This window comes from Anomaloglossus baeobatrachus, chromosome 6 (assembly GCF_048569485.1).
Source record: "Anomaloglossus baeobatrachus isolate aAnoBae1 chromosome 6, aAnoBae1.hap1, whole genome shotgun sequence".
Classification (NCBI taxonomy): domain Eukaryota; kingdom Metazoa; phylum Chordata; class Amphibia; order Anura; family Aromobatidae; genus Anomaloglossus; species Anomaloglossus baeobatrachus.
The window spans coordinates 9,647,327-9,667,762 of record NC_134358.1 but is presented as its reverse complement, the minus strand read 5'-3'; the positions used below and the strand labels follow the sequence as shown (position 1 = coordinate 9,667,762).

The window sequence follows — 20,436 nt, the reverse complement described above, 5'->3', positions numbered from 1 at the left end:
TAGCCGGGGTGTGGGGTGTGTTGTTGCAGTACCTGTGACGACCTGGCTTGTCCAGGGCGCCACATTCCCCCTTAGTAAAATGCAGACCGTCCGCGGTCTGCCCGTCCATCACCGGTTTTATTTTTTTTTGTTAACTGCAAAAGAGTAAAAACATTTTACACACAATCATTTTTCTGTCAAACTTCCCATAACGGGAGGCACATTCTTAAACGTTGCTAACGGTATATGTTCATTAAACGGTAACGGCTTCCGCTCTTCTCCCACCCAAACAACCTGGCCCTGATGCTGCCCCTAAGAAGTGGGCAACACCCCTTGACCCCAGTCCAGAACCAAGTTGCCCGAGCGGGTACGGTCTCTTTCAGGGGACCCGCATCCATGGGGACCCCTGAACCCCCGGAGGATCGCCACCGGTTACAGTACTGGCGGGCCTGGGCCATCCCTTTCCTCCAGCCCCATCCTCCAAACCTGCCTCTCCGGAGGCGGTAACGCTTTAAGCCAAATATTTACATCCCACAAGTTTGTGGTTGTCCTGCAAGTTCTCGGGCTTGTCCGTAAGCAGTTCCTTACGCAACGGTTGCAGAAGGTCCCTACGGGGACTAGTTGCCGGCAACGGCCGGTTCAATCAAGGTTCCAATCAGATAAACTTCTTCGGTTAATTCAATCTTATCATTCAAACACTTTTATCTATACACTCAACACACAAAGCCCCCTTTAAAGAGTAGTTTCCCTGTACCTAAGTGGGGGTCTACCTAGGTTGGGACGGGTGGACCTTCGGGGCCCAGTGTCAGTGGTGACAGGCAGTGGGGCAGAGGGAACAACCAGTTCCTCCTCCCTGTTATCGTGTGGGGCAGGCGGAGGCGTAGGGGAGCTGGGTACAGATACATCCCTGGGCACTGGCCCATGGTCGATCACTTCCATCACTTCCTCATCCACGGGTTGTTGGAACAGTATCACTGGAAGAATCACCGCGCCGTTCTGTGTAGGCCAGTCTGCCGGGAAATCACCCATCATGGTATGGATTACCTCTTTTTCTTTCTCCGCCGGTCTGGGAACTGGAGCTGCAGCTGCTACCCTCAGTGGTGGTGGGCATCTCTTTAGATGGTCCCGGGAAACCGTGGCCAAAGTCCTCCCCTGGTCACGGCTGATCTGGTAGGCCTTCCCATTCTCCCATCCAGTGGGCTGTACTACATACGGGGTCTTTTCCCATTGATCATCCAGCTTGTGGGTCCTTCTTTTTCGCTTTAGCACTACATCCCCAGGCTGGAAGGGACTGGCAGGCGCCTTCTTGTTGAAGCACTGCTCCTGCTGTCCCCGACTCCGGCACAAGTTCTTTTCAACATATTCCTGGACCTGTTGGTACTGTGCTCTCCGCCGAGTGTCCCATCCAGCTGTCGAAGAGAGTGCTTCTGGAGCTTCCAACCCCATTTCTAAATCCACTGGTAGCTGGCCGGGGCGAGCCCTCATCAGGTATGCTGGAGTGCATTTGGTAGAGCTGGAAGGGATGTTGTTATACATATCGACCAGGTCAGGTAGCTTCTCCGGCCACAGGTTCCGCTCTTCCAGCGGTAATGTTTTGAGGAGGCCCAGGACCAAGTGGTTCATCTTTTCACACATGCCGTTGGTCTGGGCATGGTAAGGCGTGGTCCGGATTTTCTTGCAGCCGTACAATCGGCAGAATTCTTGGAATACCTCTGCTTCAAAGGCCGGACCCTGGTTGGTAAGCACCCTCACGGGGTACCCGTACGGTCGACAGAAATAAGCCTTGAACGCTCTAGCGGCGGTACGGCCGGTTAGGTCCTTAACTGGGACAACCACCATGAACCTTGAATAGTGGTCTACAATGGTTAGAGCGTAGGTGTACCCACTTCGGCTGGGGGTAAGCTTCACATGGTCGAGGGCAACCAGCTCCAGCAGTTGATGCATAATGAGCGCGTGTAGGGGTGCCTTCTGGCTGGCCTCATCCTTCCTTCTCAATGCGCAGGGGCCGCATTCTCGGCACCAGGCCTCCACAGATTCCCGCATTCCACTCCAATAGAACCGCTCTCTCAACAACATCTCCAGCTTCTTCCACCCGAAGTCTCCAGCACCATCATGGCATGCCTGCAAGATGGTGGGCACATTAGCCTGGGGAATCACTAGCTGGCGAACCTTCTCGTCGGTCTTCGGGTTAATCAGCTCACGATACAACTTCCCCTGGTGTAGGTACAGCCGGGTCCGTTCTCGCCACAGACGTTGGGCTTCGGCAGGGGCGGCAGGGTCTATCCCAGCAGAACCCTGTTCCACCAGGGTCTTGACCAGGCAGACAGCAGGTGCCTGGTCCTGAGCTTCTTGCCACTCCTGACTGGGCAGCGGGTCTAGGTTCACCCGTTGTTGATGGACATGTACCTTCTCAGTTAGCGGCCGGTGAAACGCAGGCAACTCGATCTCTTCGAGGTCGTCATCCTCTGGCCCCTCTTCCGACAGGTGGGGCATCCGGGAGAGTGCATCGGCATTCACGTTGGTACGGCCGGCCCGGTACTTGATGGTGAAATCGTAGTTGGCTAACCTGGCCACCCACCGCTGCTCCAACGCGCCCAGCTTGGCTGTATCTAGATGGGTTAGCGGGTTATTGTCCGTGTAAGCGGTGAACTTGGCTGCTGCCAGGTAATGGCGGAACCGCTCGGTGATAGCCCACACCAGTGCTAAGAGCTCAAGCTTAAAAGAGCTGTAGTTCTCAGGATTCCTCTCGGTCGGTCGGAGTTTTCGGCTAGCATAAGCAATCACCTTCTCCCTTCCGTCTTGGACCTGGGATAGAACAGCCCCCAAGCCCACATTGCTGGCATCGGTGTAGAGGATGAATGGGCGGCTGTAGTCGGGGTACGCTAGGATTTCCTCTCCGGTCAGAGCCGCTCTCAGCTGGCAGAAGGATTCTTCATGCTTTTCTTCCCACACCAATGGGGCTTCTAGGGGTTTACCACCCTTGGTCTGTCCCACGAGGAGGTCTTGCATGGGGGCAGCCATTTTCGTGTACCCCTTAATGAAGCGACGGTAATATCCCACCAGGCCCAGGAACTGCCTCACTTCCCTCATTGTGGTCGGTCTCGGCCAGTCTTGGATGGCAGTGATCTTCTCGGGGTCGGGGGCGACACCTTCCGCACCCACCACATGTCCAAGATTCTGCACTCTGGGCTTCAGCAGATGACACTTTGAGGGTTTCAACTTTATCCCATACTTGGCAAGGGACGCGAACACCTTGGCTAGGTGCTCCAGGTGGGCTTCATACATCTGTGAGTACACAATCACATCATCTAAGTACAGCAAGACGGTCTCGAAATTTAGGTGCCCCAGACAGCATTCCATGAAGAAAAAGAGAAATTCCAGCAACTCCAGGAGAAAGTAGATTTTCTTTAAAAGCAGATTCTTTATTGATGATAAAAATATTCCATCCAAGCAAGACAAAAATAGAAAGGCAAGACAGAGGAGCTATTTCCTACGCGTTTCAACCTAAATAGGTCTTAATCATTCCATTCCCGAACGGCATGCTGTTGAACTCACAGAGTCCCATAGGAGTGGCGAAGGCAGTCTTCTCTCGGTCTTCAGGCGCTACGGCCACCTGCCAGTACCCACTGGTGAGGTCAAGGGTAGAGAAATAGTTAGCGGTTCTCAGCGCGGCCAGAGACTCTTCAATACGGGGCAGAGGGTAAGCATCCTTATGCGTTATCTGGTTAATCTTTCGGTAATCCACACACATCCGCATGGTGCCATCCTTCTTCTTAACCAGCACCAACGGGGCGGCCCAGGGACTACAGCTGTCCCTAATAACCGCCGCCTCCTTCATGTTCCTCAACATGTCTTTGGTGCATTGGTAGTGTGCAGGGGGAATAGGCCTGTATCTCTCTTTAATAGGGGGGTGTTCACCGGTGGGAATGTGGTGTTGGACCCCCTTAATCTGCCCAAAATCTAGAGGATGTTTGCTAAAAACTCGCTCATACTCCTGTACCACCCAGTATACCCCTTCCTTGTGATGTGTAGGGGTATCATCAGTGCCGACGTGTAGCTCTCGACACCACTCGTCTAACTCCCCCAGGGATTGGTGAGAACTGGCAGTAGGCGGTGAGATCGGGGGAACGGCCTCATGGATGGTGTGGGGATCTAGAGTGAGCAACTTGGCAAGGGTAGCGTACCGGGGAAGCCTAACCTCTTCCTCCCCACAGTTCAACACCCTTACGGGCACTCTCACTTTCTTGACGTCTACCACCCCTCGGGCGGCCATTACTGTGGGCCAGTGTTCGGAGGGCATGGGCTCTTTCATGGAGGGGTAGTCTCCCCCTTGGGGCCCTACCGCTGCCCTACACCAAATCATCATCTCACTCCTGGGAGGCACAATCAAAGGGGCCGCATCCATCACTCTCACTCCTCCAATCTCTCCTCCTGTCGAGTTCACATGCTGGCGATACATCAAAGCCCGATCTCACGCTGCACAGCTCTCTGTCGGATCCCCGCCGCTGTGGCTGCCAGCTGCTGCAGTAGGGTCAGCACCTCACTCATACAGTGCTCCATCACATTGGTCCCTAGCACTACTTTCGGGTCATGATCACTGGGTTCATTCATTATCACAATCATTCCCTGGTGCTGCAGTTCAGCTCGCCCCACAGTCATGGCCACTTGTTTGTACCCCACTTGGGTCAATAGGAGTCCATCAGCGGCAATCAGTGTTATGCTGCCATCTGTGGGGGCAAGTTCGTCCTTCACCCAATACCGCTGATACAGTGTGTATGGTATTGTGGTTACCTGAGATCCAGTGTCCAGGAGAGCCATCAGCGGGATGCCGTCCACTGCCAGGGGGATGATGGGCCGAGCTCCGATGTACCGGTCCCGCCAGTCGGGGGGGGCACTGGGTTCTACTCCTGAGGATTGGCCCGTGGCCCCAGGGGTTGCTCGTTTAACGGACACCGTCGGAAGTAGTGGCCGGGCTTGCTGCACCTGTAACAAATCGGAGGTCCATACCGTGAGTCATTGGCCCTTCTCCGCTGCATCCAGGGGACGTCCTCGGGGCTGTCGGCGAGTTGCATCTTCCCCGGGGGCTGGGACCTGGTCGGAGGCTGGAGTGCGGCGAGGATCTTGGCGAGGTCCCCATCCATGCGGCGGACCTGGGCAGCCAGTTCCTCCATCATTCCGCTTGGGGCCGCAGGTACTGGAGGCGTTGGGAGGGCAGGGGCCACCATGACGGGGGCCGTCTCAGCTGGCCATGGGGCTGCCTCAGGGACTTCCGATGCTGGGAGATGCAGAGCTTTAATGGCCCGTTCCTTCAACACGGCAAAGTCCACATCAGGGTGTTCTAGGGCCCACAGCCGGAGTTGTTTGCGGTCCTCCGAGGACCTCATCCCCTGTACAAACTGGTCAGCTAACATTTTGTTGCTGTCTGCATCATTAATGGTGTCTACCTGCTTCAGTGTGCTGATGGCGGTTTGCAGACGCAAGGCGTAGTCCCGAATACTATCCGTGGGCCGTTGCCAGCATTGATAAAACTGCATCCGCAGCTCGGCTTCGGTACGGGTCTCAAAGGCAGTCTGCAGCTTCTCAAAGATGGTGGCTACAGAGGACCGGCCCCCCTCGGCCCAGGTCTCCACCTCCTGCTCAGCTGCGCCGGTTAGCTGCCCCAGCACTACCGCTGCACGTTGCTTATCAGTCAGGGGGTACAGTTCTAGTAGCTTGCTAAGCTTCTTCCGGAAGACCTGCAACGCGTCAGGTTTCCCATCGTACTGTGGCAGCCAGGTAGCTCCGGGCACATAGGGCAAGGAGAACTGCATCACCTGAGCGAGAGCTGGGGTCGCGGCACCCCCCGCCAGTGCAGCCGGGACCTGGGCGGGTCCATTCCCATCCACGGGTGCCACTGCGGTTGCGGCCGCCGCTCCTCCAGCGGCTCTGTCGGGCGCAGACATCTTGTTTCCGTACCCCTTAGTCTTTTTCCAGCTCCTCCTCTACAGGGGCGGGGTTTCGGCTTTCGCGCCTCCACTGCTCGAGGAGACGCTCGAGCGGGGACTTTTCGCGCCCAAAATGGCGGCTTCTCAAAATTTTCGGCCGGACACCTCCGGCGGTCACAAGGCGCACCTCTACCAGATGGCAGAGCGGTAAGATCCTGTTCGTGACGCCAAGTTGTCGCGGGCGGAGGAGGGGGCGCTGCGCTCACCACGCTCGGGTCCGGCACTGCTGCTGCTTCGCTTGCTGCTCGGTGGCTCGAGCGCTGGGTCGGATCCGGGGACTCGAGCGGCGCTCCTCGCCCGTGAGTGAAAAGGGGAATGGTTTTGGGGATTTATTGTCCATGACGCCACCCACGGTTGTGGTGAGGTTGTAACACCACCGCTGCCCTGGATGGGGATCCCGGGAGCGATGACAGGGAGCAGCTTGGATGTTGTTTTTCCCCTCCGTGGGTAGGGGGTCGGTTGTCCCGGGGCCCGGTGAGGGAGGAATGGCAGGTGGGTTACGGGGCCTGGTGAGGTGCAGGGTCGCGGGGGCAGCGCGGTGCCGCACGGCACGGTGGTACTCACTCAGCCAATGATGAATGCAAAGTCTCCGGTAAAACAAAACGGCTGGATGGACGGGTCCCAGAGACGGCTGCGGTGGTTCTTCTCCCGGTAGGTTGGCGGTGACTGCCTTTCCCTGAACCTGTGTTATGTTCTCGGTTCTGGTGGCTTCTCACCGGTAACCCGCTCCCCAGCTTAGATGGATGCTGAGGGAGCCCCTTTTGCCCGCAGGCTCTGGTCCTGGGAACTATAGCCCTGGCGGTGACTGTATTTCCCTTCACGGTTTGAGCGGTTGCCTTCAATCGGGTCTTGACTGCTGGGAAACCCCGGAGGTTCCCTTCGCTAACGGATTTGACCGGTTTTACGGCGACTCCAAGCCTGGTCGGGGTCCGTAGGCCCTGCCGAATGGTGCTGGCTTCTCTTCGCTCCCCGATCCAGTACCGGCGGGCCACCGCCCGTCCCCGGTCCTTATGGTTCACGTCAATCAGCCTCTCCTGCAGACGGTCACCACCGTCTGCCAACCTTGCTGCATGTGCCCGGGCCACGCACCTGGTCAGTCTGCTCCACTACCGCTTCACTCTTCAACTCCACTTCACTACCCTTCTACTCCTCTAACTGATCTGACTTCCTTTTCCCGCCTCCAGGACTGTGTACTCCTCGGTGGGTGGGGCCAACTGCCTGGCTCCACCCCCTGGTGTGGACATCAGCCCCTGGAGGGAGGCAACAAGGATTTTTGTCTGACTTTGGTGTGCCTAGCCGGGGTGTGGGGTGTGTTGTTGCAGTACCTGTGACGACCTGGCTTGTCCAGGGCGCCACACTAGGGAAGTGATTAAGATGGAGCCTATGTCTGTGTCGCGGGCAGAGAGGTGGGAACGCCGCTCGCCTGGGATCGCTGGCGCTCGGGCCCGGTACTTCTGCTCCTTGGTGGCTCGAGCACGGGGTCGGACCCGGGGCTCGAGAAGCGCCTCCTCGCCCACGAGTGAAAAGGGGAGGTTTGTGGTGGGATGTTTGGGGATGTCGGTCATGACGCCACCCACGGGTTGTGGTGATGGTGGGCACCACCGCTGCTGGTGACAGAAAATCCCGGGAGCGATGGCGGAAAGCAGCTAAGGTGTTGACCTCTCCGTGGGTAGGGGCTGTTGGTCCCGGGGCCCCGGTTGGGGAGTAGGGAGGAGGTATAGGTGCAGGTGCCGATGCGGGGAGGCAGCGTGGGCGCGGGTGCAACGTTGCGGTGCAGTGCGGTGCCGGATGGCACTGTTGTACTCACTCAGACACAGAAGGACAGAGTCTCTGGTAAACCAAATGGCTGGATGGATGGGGCCCACAGCCGGCTGCGGGTTCTCACTCTCCCCGTACGGGTTGATGGTGGCTGTCGTTTTCCTGCACCTGTGTGTGTTTGAGTCCGCTCCCCGGCGTGTACGTGTCGGGAGAGCCTGTTTTGCCCGCAGGCGCTATCCCTTGGATCTCTGGCCCTTGGCGGTGGCTTTTACCCGGACGGTTTGGGCTGTTGCCTTCTGACGGGACATAGGTGGAAATGAACCCCTGAGGTCCAGACCGCAATCAGATAATTTGACCTTTTCGGCGGCTCCTAGCCTAGTCGGGGTCTGAGTACCCTGCCTTGGTGTTTGGCTTCAATCTGCTCCCCGGTTCGGTACCGGCGGGCCACCGCCCGACCCGGTCCTACGGTTCCGCTGACCTACACCACCTCCTGCAGACGGCCACCACCGTCTGCCAACTTTGCTGATCGTGCCTGGGCTCCAACCCAGACACCGACAGTCTTTACTCCTCTCACTTTCACTGTCTACTACAATCTGCTGTCTTTTCCCGCCTCCAGGCATGTGAACTCCTCGGTGGGAGGGGTCAACCGCCTGGCTCCGCCCAACCTGGTGTGGACATCAAGACTGGAGGGTGGCAACAAGGATTTTTGGTTGACTGGTGTCACCTACCCAGGGGAAGGGGTGTGTGTGTGTTGTTAGTGTACTGTGACCCCTGGGGGTCCAGGGTGTCACATCTGCACGCTGCATCTTTGTGGTGACCACAGAATTTCGTCCTGTGATTACAGAAACGCAGCCTGGGGCTCAAAAACGAGTTTTTCTCCAATGCAGTTTTGAAGTGAAATTGAAGCTTGGAAGGGCTCAAAAACGCTGTCAAAAACACAGAAAGAATTGACATGCTGCATCTTTGTGATCACCACAAAGTTGTAGCCAAAAAAAAAGCTGCAACGTGCGCACAACAAAATTGCAATCTCGTAGACTTTGCTGGGGAAGGAAATCCATGCAGTTTGGTGACCCAAACTGCAACCAAAAACATGGAAAAAATGCAGCGTGCACATGAGGCCATAGTCAGAGGATGAGACGAGAGTCAGAACTAGGAGAGCGATCAGGATGGAGGAAGGATAAGATGGAGCTATAGTCAGAGGATGGGACGAGGGACAAATCTAGGAGAGCGATCAGGATGGAGGAAGGATAAGATGGAGATATAGTCAGAGGATGGGACGAGGGCCAAATCTAGGAGAGCGATCAGGATGGATAAAGGATAAGATGGAGATATAGTCAGAGGATGGGACGAGGGCCAAATCTAGGAGAGCAATCAGGATGGAGGAAGGATAAGATGGAGATATAGTCAGAGGATGGGACGAGGGTCAGAACTAGGAGAGCAACCAGGATGGAGGAAGGATAAGATAGAGATATAGTCAGAGGATGGGACGAGGGTCAGAACTAGGAGTATGATGATATATTACTAAGTGAAGAATACACCTTAATACAGATGAGGTAGTCAAATTTCTTTTAAATAGGTCCCTAGACTGTTGTATTCGAGTGTCTAGTTGTCATTGCAACATACTATAGTTGGAAATAGAGAGACTGAGAGATCCCCAAGGATTGTGCTCTTTATGTGGATCTCATAGTGGTTAGTCATGGATTTTACAAGATGCATAGCACATACGCTGATCATTGATGTCTGGGGTCATACATAGATGCCGAGTGTCAGAGAATTGCAATGTGTGGTCAGGATGGGGAAAAGACCTAATTTTGACCATTTTGTGACATCATTAACTTCAGAGTTTTGTGAGCGCAGAGCTGGCAATAATCCTCTGTGTTTCTAATCACAGGAGCCATGGAGCTGTCCACAATCCTCGCTCTTTCTCTCGTCCTTCTTCTCACTGTTTATATTTTACTCTCCTGGGCCAGACAGCATGGACACCACTCACTGCCTCCCGGGCCGACCCCCATTCCTCTGCTGGGGACCCCCAAGTACATGGATTTAGGAGCAGCCCCCAAGACGTTCTCAGAGGTGAGTGTCCACACAGAAACATAGCTCGGTGCCGGCTGGGTAATGTAGGTGTCGCGGGCGGAGGAGGGGGCGCTGCGCTCTCCCACTGCTCGGGTCTGGCTGCTGCTGCCGTTGCTCGGTGGCTCTAGCGATGGGCCAGATCCCGGGGACTCGAGCGGCGCTCCTCGCCCGTGAGTGAAAAGGGGTGGTTTGGTTTTGGGGATATTGTCCGTGACGCCACCCACGGTTGTGGTGATTGTGTAGGCACCACCGCTGCTCTGGACGGGGATCCCGGGAGCGGTGACAGGGAGCAGCTTTGGTTGTTAATCCTCCCCTCCGTGGGTAGGGAGTTGGTTGTCCCGGGGCCCGGTGATGAGGTAGGGATTGCTGACAGGCGGGTTGCGGGGCCTGATGAGGTGCAGGGACGCAGGGGCAGCGCTGTGCCGCACAGCACGGAGGTACTCACTCAGCCCAATGATGATGACACAGTTCACGGTAAAACAAGCGGCTGGATGGACGGGTCCCTCGGATGGCTGCGGTGTTGTAGTTCCCTGCAGGTTAGCGGTGACTGTCTCTTCCCTGCACCTACTCGGTTTGTACGGTTGTCGATGGGTTCCCACCGGTAACCCACTCCCCGACCTGGATATGGGCCGGAGGAGCCCCTTTTGCCCGCAGGTGCTGGCCCTGAGAAACGGTTGCCTTGGCGGTGGCGGTGTCTCTCTCACTGGGTTGGACTGTTGCCTTCTGTCGGGACTTGACTGTTTAGGAACCCGGAGGTCCCCTTCACTAACGGATTCGGCAACTTCACGGCGACTCCTAGCCTTGCCGGGGTCCGGTACCGCCGAGCCACCACCCGTCCACGGTCCTTACGGTAGACTCCAATCGGCCACTCCTGCAGACGGTCACCACCGTCTGCCAACCTTGCTGATCTGTCCGGGCCACACACCCGGACCAACTTCAGGCTGTTTTGCTGTCACTTTTCTCTTTCCACTCTAACTCTCTCCTCCTTCCACTTTCACTGTCCAAACTAATCTGCCTGGTTTTCCCGCCTCCAGGACTGTGAACTCCTCGGTGGGTGGAGACCAACCGCCTGGCTCCACCCCCTGGTGTGGACATCAGCCCCTGGAGGAGGGCAACAAGGGTTTTGTGTCTGACCTTGATGTGCCTGCAGGGAGTGTGGGGTGTTGTGATGTTGATCTCTGTGGCCCCTGGCTTGTCCAGGGCGACACATTCCCCCTTAGTTTAATGCAGACCGTCCTCGGGCTGCCCGTCCAACACCGGTTTTATTTTCACCTTCTGTAAAAATATGAAAAATAGAAAACGGTAACAGACATACAAGTAAAATAACATCTTCCCACATCGGGAGGTACTCTTACTTAAACGTTACGGTAAAACGGTTACGGCTTCCGCTCTCACCCACCCAAGCAACCTGGCCCTGATGCTGCCCCTAAGAAGACAGGCAGCACCCCTTGACCCCAGTCCTGCACCAAGTTACCCGAGCGGGATCTGTCCTTTCCAGGGGACCCACGTCCATGGGGAGCCCCTGGAACAACCAGAGGGTAGCCACCGGTTCCGGTGGTGGCTGGGCCCCAGCCTGCTCCACTGCGGGCCCTCCCTCCAATCTGCCTCTCCGGAGGCGGTAACGGTGGAAGCTGCAACAACATTTTTATTTACAAGCCACTAAGTTTGTGGTTGCCCTGCAAGTTCTCAGGCCTGTTCATAGAAGTTTCTATGTGGTGAACTTGTAAAAAGGGTCCCAACGGGGACCAGTTGCCGGCTACGACCGGTTCAAATCACAGTTGCCAATCAGGTGACTTTCTCACGGTAATCATTCTTATCATTTTTCTAAACTTTCAAAAACTTTTTCAAACTTAAACACACACAGGTGGTCCCAACGGGGATGGTGCAACGGCACTCCGCTGCCCTCACGGTGCACTTTCGTCCTCCCCACCCGGCTCTGGGTGGAAGAACACGGGCACCAGCCCCTCCAGCGCATAGCAAGCGCGGCGAGGAAGGGCCGCCCGATATCCGTTATTTCCATTCCGGGGGATGTAGGTGGCCTCCATGTCATGCAGAGCGACGACTCCTTCATCTTCTTCCGAAACGGGCTCGGTGTCAGGCCCTGAATCACTATCGTCCGTCCCTGCGCCAGGTGGATTGACGCCAGCTGCCGCAGCTTCCAGGCTCGCCACTCTCTCGGCCACCGTTACGAAGGGGTGTACGCCCGATGGGCCAGGCGCAGCGCGGTGCACGGGCAAGGAGGACGGAGGCGGCATGGGGGCCAGGGGTAGACTGGGTCCCTCAGCCGCAACGGCCGGTCCCTCGGGGACACAGGGGCGTGGGTCACTCACCAGCTCCTCCATCATGGCCTCCATTCCATACACCCGTGCAACTGCAGCCACCTCCTCCACCTCCGCGGTCCACTGCTCCATCAGCCTACAGATCTGGCTCCGGTAGTGTCGGCAGATCCCTGCCGTTCGGGCCCTCACCCATGCCGCCGTCCCAGGCACCGGTTCGGTAGCCTCCGCATAGCTAGGTGGAGCGGACATTTCTTTGCAGGGGTCACCGGTTCGTGGGGTCCCGGCGTCCTTATCTGTATAGCCGCGAGCTACACGCGGCCAGTCGCCATTTCGTCCCCCTTAGTTTCTTTTCCGGCCCCTCCTCTATCGGGGCGGGGTTCTGGGCCTTCGCGCCTCCACTATTCGAGGAGACTCTCGAGCGGCAACTCTTCGCGCCCAAGATGGCGGCTTTTCAAATTTTCCGGCTGGACACCTCCGGCGGTCACACAAGTCGCACTTCCACCAATCGGTAGAACGGTAGGATCCTGTTCGTGACGCCAAGTTGTCGCGGGAGGAGGAGGGGGCGCTGTGCTCTCCCACTACTCGTGTCTGGCTGCTGCTGTCGTTGCTCGGTGGCTCGAGCGATGGGCCAGATCCCGGGGACTCGAGCGGTGCTCCTCGCCCGTGAGTGAAAAGGGGTGGTTTGGTTTTGGGGATATTGTCCGTGACGCCACCCACGGTTGTGGTGATTGTGTAGGCACCACCGCTGCTCTGGACGGGGATCCCGGGAGCGGTGACAGGGAGCAGCTTTGGTTGTTAATCCTCCCCTCCGTGGGTAGGGGGTTGGTTGTCCCGGGGCCCGGTGATGAGGTAGGGATTGCTGACAGGCGGGTTGCGGGGCCTGATTAGGTGCAGAGACGCAGGGGCAGCGCTCTGCCGCACGGCACGGAGGTACTCACTCAGCCCAATGATGATGACACAGTTCATGGTAAAACACGCGGCTGGATGGACGGGTCCCTCGGACGGCTGCGGTGTTGTAGTTCCCTGCAGGTTAGCGGTGACTGTCTCTTCCCTACACATACTCGGTTTGTAGGGTTGTCGATGGGTTCCCACCGGTAACCCACTCCCCGACCTGGATATGGGCCGGAGGAGCCCCTTTTACCCGCAGGCGTTGGCCCTGAGAAACGGTTGCCTTGGCGGTGGCGGTGTCTCTCTCACTGGGTTGGACTGTTGCCTTCTGTCGGGACTTGACTGTTTAGGAACCCGGAGGTCCCCTTCACTAACGGATTCGGCAACTTCACGGCGACTCCTAGCCTTGCCGGGGTCCGAAAGGCCCCTGCCACTGGTGCTGGCTTCTCTTTGTGTACCGGTCCGGTACCGCCGGGCCACCACCCGTCCACGGTCCTTACGGTAGACTCCAATCGGCCACTCCTGCAGATGGTCACCACCGTCTGCCAACCTTGATGATCTGTCCGCGCCACACACCCGGACCAACTTCAGGCTGTTTTGCTGTCACTTTTCTCTTTCCACTCTAACTCTCTCCTCCTTCCACTTTCACTGTCCAAACTAATCTGCCTGGTTTTCCTGCCTCCAGGACTGTGAACTCCTCGGTGGGTGGAGACCAACCGCCTGGCTCCACCCCCTGGTGTGGACATCAGCCCCTGGAGGAGGGCAACAAGGGTTTTGTGTCTGACCTTGATGTGCCTGCAGGGAGTGTGGGGTGTTGTGATGTTGTTCTCTGTGGCCCCTGGCTTGTCCAGGGCGACACATAGACATTAAGTGTTCTGTTGTCCATACTTCATGGCTGTAGAGGTTGAGGTGGGTACATCTTCGGACTCATCTTCAGGCTGCTCAGTGTCAACTGTAGACCATCAGAGCGCTGCTCCTGACCGGCCATGTGCATTGGATTGGATTTGTGTTATGTTGAGATTTGTCCTATATAGAAAGAATTATAAAGGTCTGAGAAGCTCCCAAGCTGCAAATCAATTCCGAAAAAGTAAAGTCCACCCTGATCACACAGAGCTGCTGGACTGTCTCCTCCAGTGGAAAAACATTTGCTGCAAATTGAATTTGTATCAGATATTGAGGAATTCACTGGACCTAGAGAATTGGGACAAATGTATATGACGCGGGCGGGGAGGGCGCCGCCGCCGCAGCGCTCGCTAACGCTCGGGTCCGGCACTGCTGCAATGGCTGTTCGGTGGCTCGAGCGGTGGGCTGGATCCAGGGACTCGAGCGGCGCTCCTTGCCCGTGAGTGAAAGGGGGTAGTTTGGTTTGGGGATTTGGTCCGTGACGCCACCCACGGCTTGTGGTGAGGTTGGGGCACCACCACTGCTCGTGACAGGGATCCTGGGAGCGATGGCAGGGAGCAGCTGGGATGTTGTTTCCCCCTCCGTGGGTAGGGGTTGGTTGTCCCGGGGCCCGGTGAGATGACGGGGAGGCAGGGTCGGGAAGGTGCAGGGTCACTTGGACTGTGCAGCGTGGTGCCGGATGGCACGGTAGTACTCACTCAGCCACAAATGTACGCAAAGTCCCTGATAAACCAAACGGCTGGATGGACGGGTCCCACAGCCGGCTGCTGTAGTTTCTCCCAGACGGTTGGTGGTGGCTGCCTTTACCTGCACCTGTGTGTATGTTCGGTCCCGATGGATTCCCACCGGTAACCCGCTCCCCAGCGTGTATAGGTGCCGGAGGAGCCCTTTTGCCCGCAGGCTCTGGCCCTTGGAACTCTAGCTGTGGCGGTAGCTGTATTTCCTTTTGCTGGTTGGATGGTTGCCTTCAATCGGGTCTTGGCTGTTAGGAAACCCCTGGGGTTCCGGTCACTGACGGATTTGACCTCTAATGGCGGCTCCAAGCCTGGTTGGGGTCCGCAGGCCCTGCCTGAGTGTGCTGGCTTCACTTCGCTCCCCGGTTCTTCACTTCTTCTTCACTTCGCCCGACCCCGGTCCTACGGTTCTGCATTGATCTGCCTCTCCTGCAGACGGCCAACACCGTCTGCCAACCTTGCTCTTGGTGCCTGGGCCACACACCCGGACACGGTCAGTTTCTCCTCCACTTCCACTTCACTTCTTTACTGCACTCTACACTCTCCCTGACTCATCTGACTCCTTTCCCGCCTCCAGGACTGTGAACTCCTTAGTGGGTGGGGCCAACCGCCTGGCTCCACCCCACCTGGTGTGGACATCAGCCCCTGGAGGGAGGCAACAAGGATTTTGTGTGTGGCTTATGTGCCTGTCTCAGGGTGGGGGTGTGTGTTGTAGTACCTGTGACGACCTGGCTAGTCCAGGGCGCCACATTCCCCCTTGGTTAAATGCAGACCGTCTGCGGGCTGCCCGTCCATCACCGGTTTTCTTTTTCTTTTTTTTAACTGTAAAAGATAAATAACATTTAAAACTTTTCAACATATGCATACTTGTAAGGACACTTGAACGTTGCAAAACAATCATATTACACTTTTACTAACATTAAACGGACGGCTTCCGCTCTCCCACCCAAGCAACCTGGCCCTAATGCTGCCCCTAAGAAAATGGGCAGCACCCCTTGACCCCAGTCCAGATCGAGGCTGCCAGAGCGGGAACGGGTACGGTGTCTCGCACCCGACGGTCACTTCAGGGGACCCCATGTCCATGGGGGACCCCTGACCCCCAGAGGATCGCCACCGGTTGCGGTAGTGGCGGGCCTGGGCCATCTCTTTCCTCCAGGCCCATCCTCTAAATCAGCCTCTCCGGAGGCGGCAACGGAAAACATGCCCCAACATATTTACAATCCCACCAGTTCGTGGGTGCCCTGCAAGTTCTCAGGCATGTCCATGAAGAGTTCCTCATGCAACGGAAGTCTGGGAGCAGCCAGCGTTTCTTGCCGCGCCGGCTTCCGGTCGGGGACCGCCTCCGTCTTGGCCGGGCGGACTGCTGGGGCCGCTGTCGTCTGGGGTGCGGCCTCCTCCGGGATCGGTGGTGGGTCCAGGGCAGGATTGGGCACCTTCCGGACGCTGGTGGTACGTGGAGCCGGGGTCGTTGACGGGCTGACTGCTGGCAGCTTCTTCAGGCTGGTCCTCACGGGCCGACGGCACGGGCACCTCTGCCGGTGTTGGTGGCAGCGGACCGAGCGGGGAGGCAGTCACAGGTGCGGGCGGCAAGGGAGGCAGCATGACGGGCAGGGGCAGACTGGGCCCTTCAACCTGAACGGCCGGTCTCTGAGGGACGCAAGGGCATGGGTCGCTTACCCGGTCCTCAGACGCTGTATCAACTTCACGAATCCTCAGAGCCGCGGCTATCTCCGCCATCTCAGCTGCCCACCGCCTTAGCAGACAGGTCACCAGGGCCTGGATGCGGCGGCACATCTGCTCCATCCAGGCTTCCACCCAGGCCACTGTTCCGGGCGCGGGCTCCTCCACCGCAGGCTTGCCAGATGGTGCGGCCATACTGCTCGGTTGGTGTCCAGGAACAAGAGTGTCAGGGTCCTGGAGTCCCAGCCCTTTATCTGCTCGATCACATGTCACAGAATCTTCACCCGCCCCCCCCTCCTCCCTTGGTCTCTTTCTGGCACTCCTCTTTTAGGGCCGGTAAGTGTCATTTTCCGACTTCCGGCCTTGCTTTCCGGCCGTGTTCCCAGGGGGTGCGGCTTCGGCTTTGGCTTTTGCGCCCTTTTCTCAGAGAAGAAGACTCTGGGCGGGAATATTCGCATCCAAAAATGGCGGCAAGATGGCGGTTTCTGGAATTTTTGCTACAGATCACCGCTGACTTCGATACAAGGCGCACTTCCACAAGGTAAGTGGATGGGTACTGTTCGTGACGCCAGAAATCGAGGTGTGCCGCCCCGCTCGCAGCAGCCGAGCTGCTCGGATCCGGACCTTCTGTAGGTGGCTCGAGGGTCTCCGGACCCGGGGGTTTCGCGGTCACTTCGATCAAAAAGGAGGTTATGGTGGTGGATGTAGGATGTATATGTACGGGCTGAGCCGTATTAAGATCGTGACGCCACCCACGGTGTGTGGTGAGGTTGGACACCACCGCTGCAGTTACGGGGCACCCGGGGAGATGTTATGCAGTAAGTTGTAAACCCCTCCGTGGGCAGGGATGGTGGCCCCGGGACCCGCTGGGGTTTGTGGTGCAGGGAGATGGGCGACCGCAGGGTGCTGGTGTACTCTCTATTGAAGGAAACACACGAGTCTCTGGTAAACCAAGGTGATAGTGGTCGGTGCCCGCAGCCGGCTGCGTTCTGGTTCCCCCACCTGGCTAGTGGTCTCTGTCTTTCTCCTGCACCTTTGTGAAATGGTGGACTGCCTGTGCTTGCAACTTCAGGAGTCCGCTCCCGGCTGGATGTGGCCTAAGGAGCCCTTGTCCACAGACGCTGGCCCGTGGGATCTCTGAGCCCTGGCGGTGGCCTTTTATCCCCCTCGGTGGGCTGTTGTCTTCTAATAGGGACTTTGGGTGGGACAGGACCTCTAGTCCTGGCCTAAATTGGTAAATTAACCAATTCCAGTCGCTTCTGGTCCCAGCTTCAGGGTCAGAGTACCCCCCTGTGTACTCCGGTTTCCGAGTCGGTTCCCCGGGTCAGTACCGGTGGGCCACTACCCTGTCCCAGTCCACCTCGGTTCCACCGAGCCGTCTTCCCGGCTCCTGCAGACGGAGACCGCCGTCTGCCTCCTAGCCAATGGCACCAGGGCTCCTACCCTGGCACCGTTCAATTTGGGGTATTCGCCTCTGCTGGAGCTGGACACAGTTCCAGCCCACACTCCTCTCCAACTTGAACTCTAACACTCAACTACTACCTGTTTTCCCACCCTGGGCTGTCTAGACTCCTTGGTGGGCGTCTTCCAACCGCCTGGTTCCACCTCCTGGTGTGTCTATCTAGCCCTGAGGGGGGTGACTAGGGTTTTAATGGTTGGCTGCTGTCACCTGTGACGGAAAGGTGTAGTGCAGGGGCCTATTTGTGACTACCTGGCCCGGCCAGGGCGTCACATATTGACTAGGGAAAGCGCGCGTGACCTCGACTGTGGCCGGACTTCCCAGTATTGTCTTGCAGCTATCACATATTATATAACGCAGTCAATCGGGATGAAATATCATAGTCTGTATAAAAGCTGAGGCAGGGAATCCAGCAGAAGGTTTGAAGGTTTGAGGTGATTGTGAATCACGAGAGGACGGCGCAGCTTAGCCATAGAAATAGGAGAGAGAAAGCAGGGAAGAAATTATAAGACTGCATTCACACAAATTTGGGCAAAAACTCTGCTTTGCAGTTCAAAACGCAAATGGCAAAAACAATTGACATGTTGCTTCTTTGAAAAGCGGAGTTTTTGCACAAATTTCTGCCACAAAAAGGCAGCATTTTGAGCAGCATAGTGCGCACAAGAAACCCAAATTCCCATAGACTATGCTTGAAAAGCAGAACACATCCATTTTGGCATTAAACGCTGCAGTCGAAAAAGCAGCAAAAAAGCAGGTAAAAAGCAAAGTGTGGACATAGCCTTAGATGTTTGCAGGGCTGGAATCTCCAGGTGGATTTAGAGGTCACAGTAGATAAAAGAAGGAAGTAAGTCCTCTGAATTCAGTATTGTGCCTTCATCGCTCACTTTATGAAAGAAATTACTAGAATATGTTCTGATCAAACACTGCGTATGCAGGGAATGCTGGGAGATTTCAGCTCTGAGGCTTGTATGTATATAAAACATGGTGACTATCCACCACATAACCATTTACTTTGCGATGTCATCAGTCCCCATCATCGCAGGTGGCTCACTAGGGCAGCAGTCATGACTCCGCAGCCTCCAGACGCCCGCCGTAACCTTTGATCTTATATTATTGTTATTTCAGTTGGGGGCAGGATGTGTGTAGGTTCCGCTATCACAAATCTGGACTTTGCCTCCTTTAGGTATTGGGTAAGAGGTAATAACTTTAGGAGGTGGCACTCTGCCTAGATAGATAAGTCACAAATAGAGATGAGTGAACCTGCTCGGTAAAGGTTCGCCAATTTCAAATTTAGTACGAGCCTTAGCTTGTTCGGTCAGGCTCGGTAACCCCGAGCACTTTCCCCAAAAGTCAGTAATGTTCGTCTTTGTTTGGTTTCTGCCCCCAAACGCTGGCAGTGAATCCAAACATGCTTTTTTTAATAGTATTTTCTGCTTTTGTATAGGATTATGGTGCTGTCTGATGTGAGCTGCGTAAAATCAAGAGGAGGTGGGGACACTGGAACAGGAGAGGGCATTTGACGTGCAGCACCATTTTTTTTCCTAACTTGATTTGTGGATGTTGCTGCAGCCAATCAAGGCACAGCAAACATCAACAAGGTTCAGACAGAAGGGGTTCTGTGATTGGCTGCAGTGAAATACATGTATAGGTATTGTTAGTGGTGCCTGCTGAAAATTTGCTATTGAACAAGCTATAAAGTCTTCTTGGCACTTTACTGTCTCTGCTCCAAATTATGCAGTGAACCGCATTTGTAGGTAGTGGTACTTTTTAGTGCTTTCACAATATTGCCAATCCAAGTCAGAAATAATTTATCTTTTGTGTCCGGTGTGTGACAGGTGTGGGTGTAGGGTTATAAAACATCTGTTTCAAAGGGAAAGGGTACATCAACCATGAGTGGTAAATCACGACGAGGTTGTCATGGAAGAGGGAACAGGCGGGGTATTGGAGGTGTAAGTGTGGAAAGTTCTGTTAGTCAAAGGTCTAGTGAGCAAATGCTGGCTCCTCATATCCCCAGAATTATGAAAACAACTTCCGTTACTGGACAGCCTACTCCACTAGATTTCTTTGTCAGCCGCAAATCGCTTCATCTTGGAAATTAGGCTGATAAACAGCATGTGCTGGAGTGGATATCAAGCACTGCATCAAGTGGCCTCTCCTCCTCTCTCTCCTCGAATCTGCAAAGCTGTCCACACATTCTATCCCATGGGCATCAGAGGTCTGCTCCAAAGATTCCCAGCCTCAAGAAGAGGAAAGCATTTGAACCAATGCCCAAAATCTTTGTGAGTGACTGTGGCAGCACCAGCAAGCCCTGGTGCACAATGCTATGATGAATAAGCTTGGACAATGCAGTACAGATGTGGAACAAATCACGATTGTGGAGTGGGCATAAATGAAGGACCTTTGCAGCCTCCTGCACAATTTCTAAATAGCTACAAAGATGGCTAGCACTGACGATGCTGTCATCAGCATCAGTATTCCACTCATCTACATGTTGGAGCGCAGTTTGAATAGTCTGTGGGAGGATGTGGGGGTCCCTGAGGAAAAGGAGGAAGCAGAGGAGAATGAGGAAGGAATACCATTTCCTGTAAGGTCCGGACAGTCGTCGCACAGGCGGGTGTCATGGGAGGGTAGAGTCCAACGATTGAGGTGGGCTCATGGTAACAGACAAAGTGTTAGTGAATGTGCAGGAGCCAAGGAAA

The 20,436-nt window shown here is 55.9% G+C and overlaps 1 protein-coding gene across 8 annotated transcripts in view; it reads left to right on the top strand.

Moving 5' to 3' along the window:
• The window catches only part of LOC142316932 (cytochrome P450 2C3-like), a 217,685-nt gene that overhangs the window by 10,006 nt on the left and 187,243 nt on the right, over positions 1–20,436 (top strand). For 2 of the 8 annotated variants that reach the window (XM_075352707.1, XM_075352708.1), the window contains exon 2: positions 9,613–9,794. The exons of 2 other annotated variants lie outside the window; for them this stretch is intronic. In XM_075352707.1, coding sequence (XP_075208822.1) covers positions 9,618–9,794 — 177 coding nt within the window. In that variant the 5' untranslated portion in view covers positions 9,613–9,617. The remainder of the gene's footprint in view (positions 1–9,612; positions 9,795–20,436) is intronic. 4 more of the 8 variants (XM_075352706.1, XM_075352713.1, XM_075352710.1 and 1 more) reach the window with 2 other exon arrangements.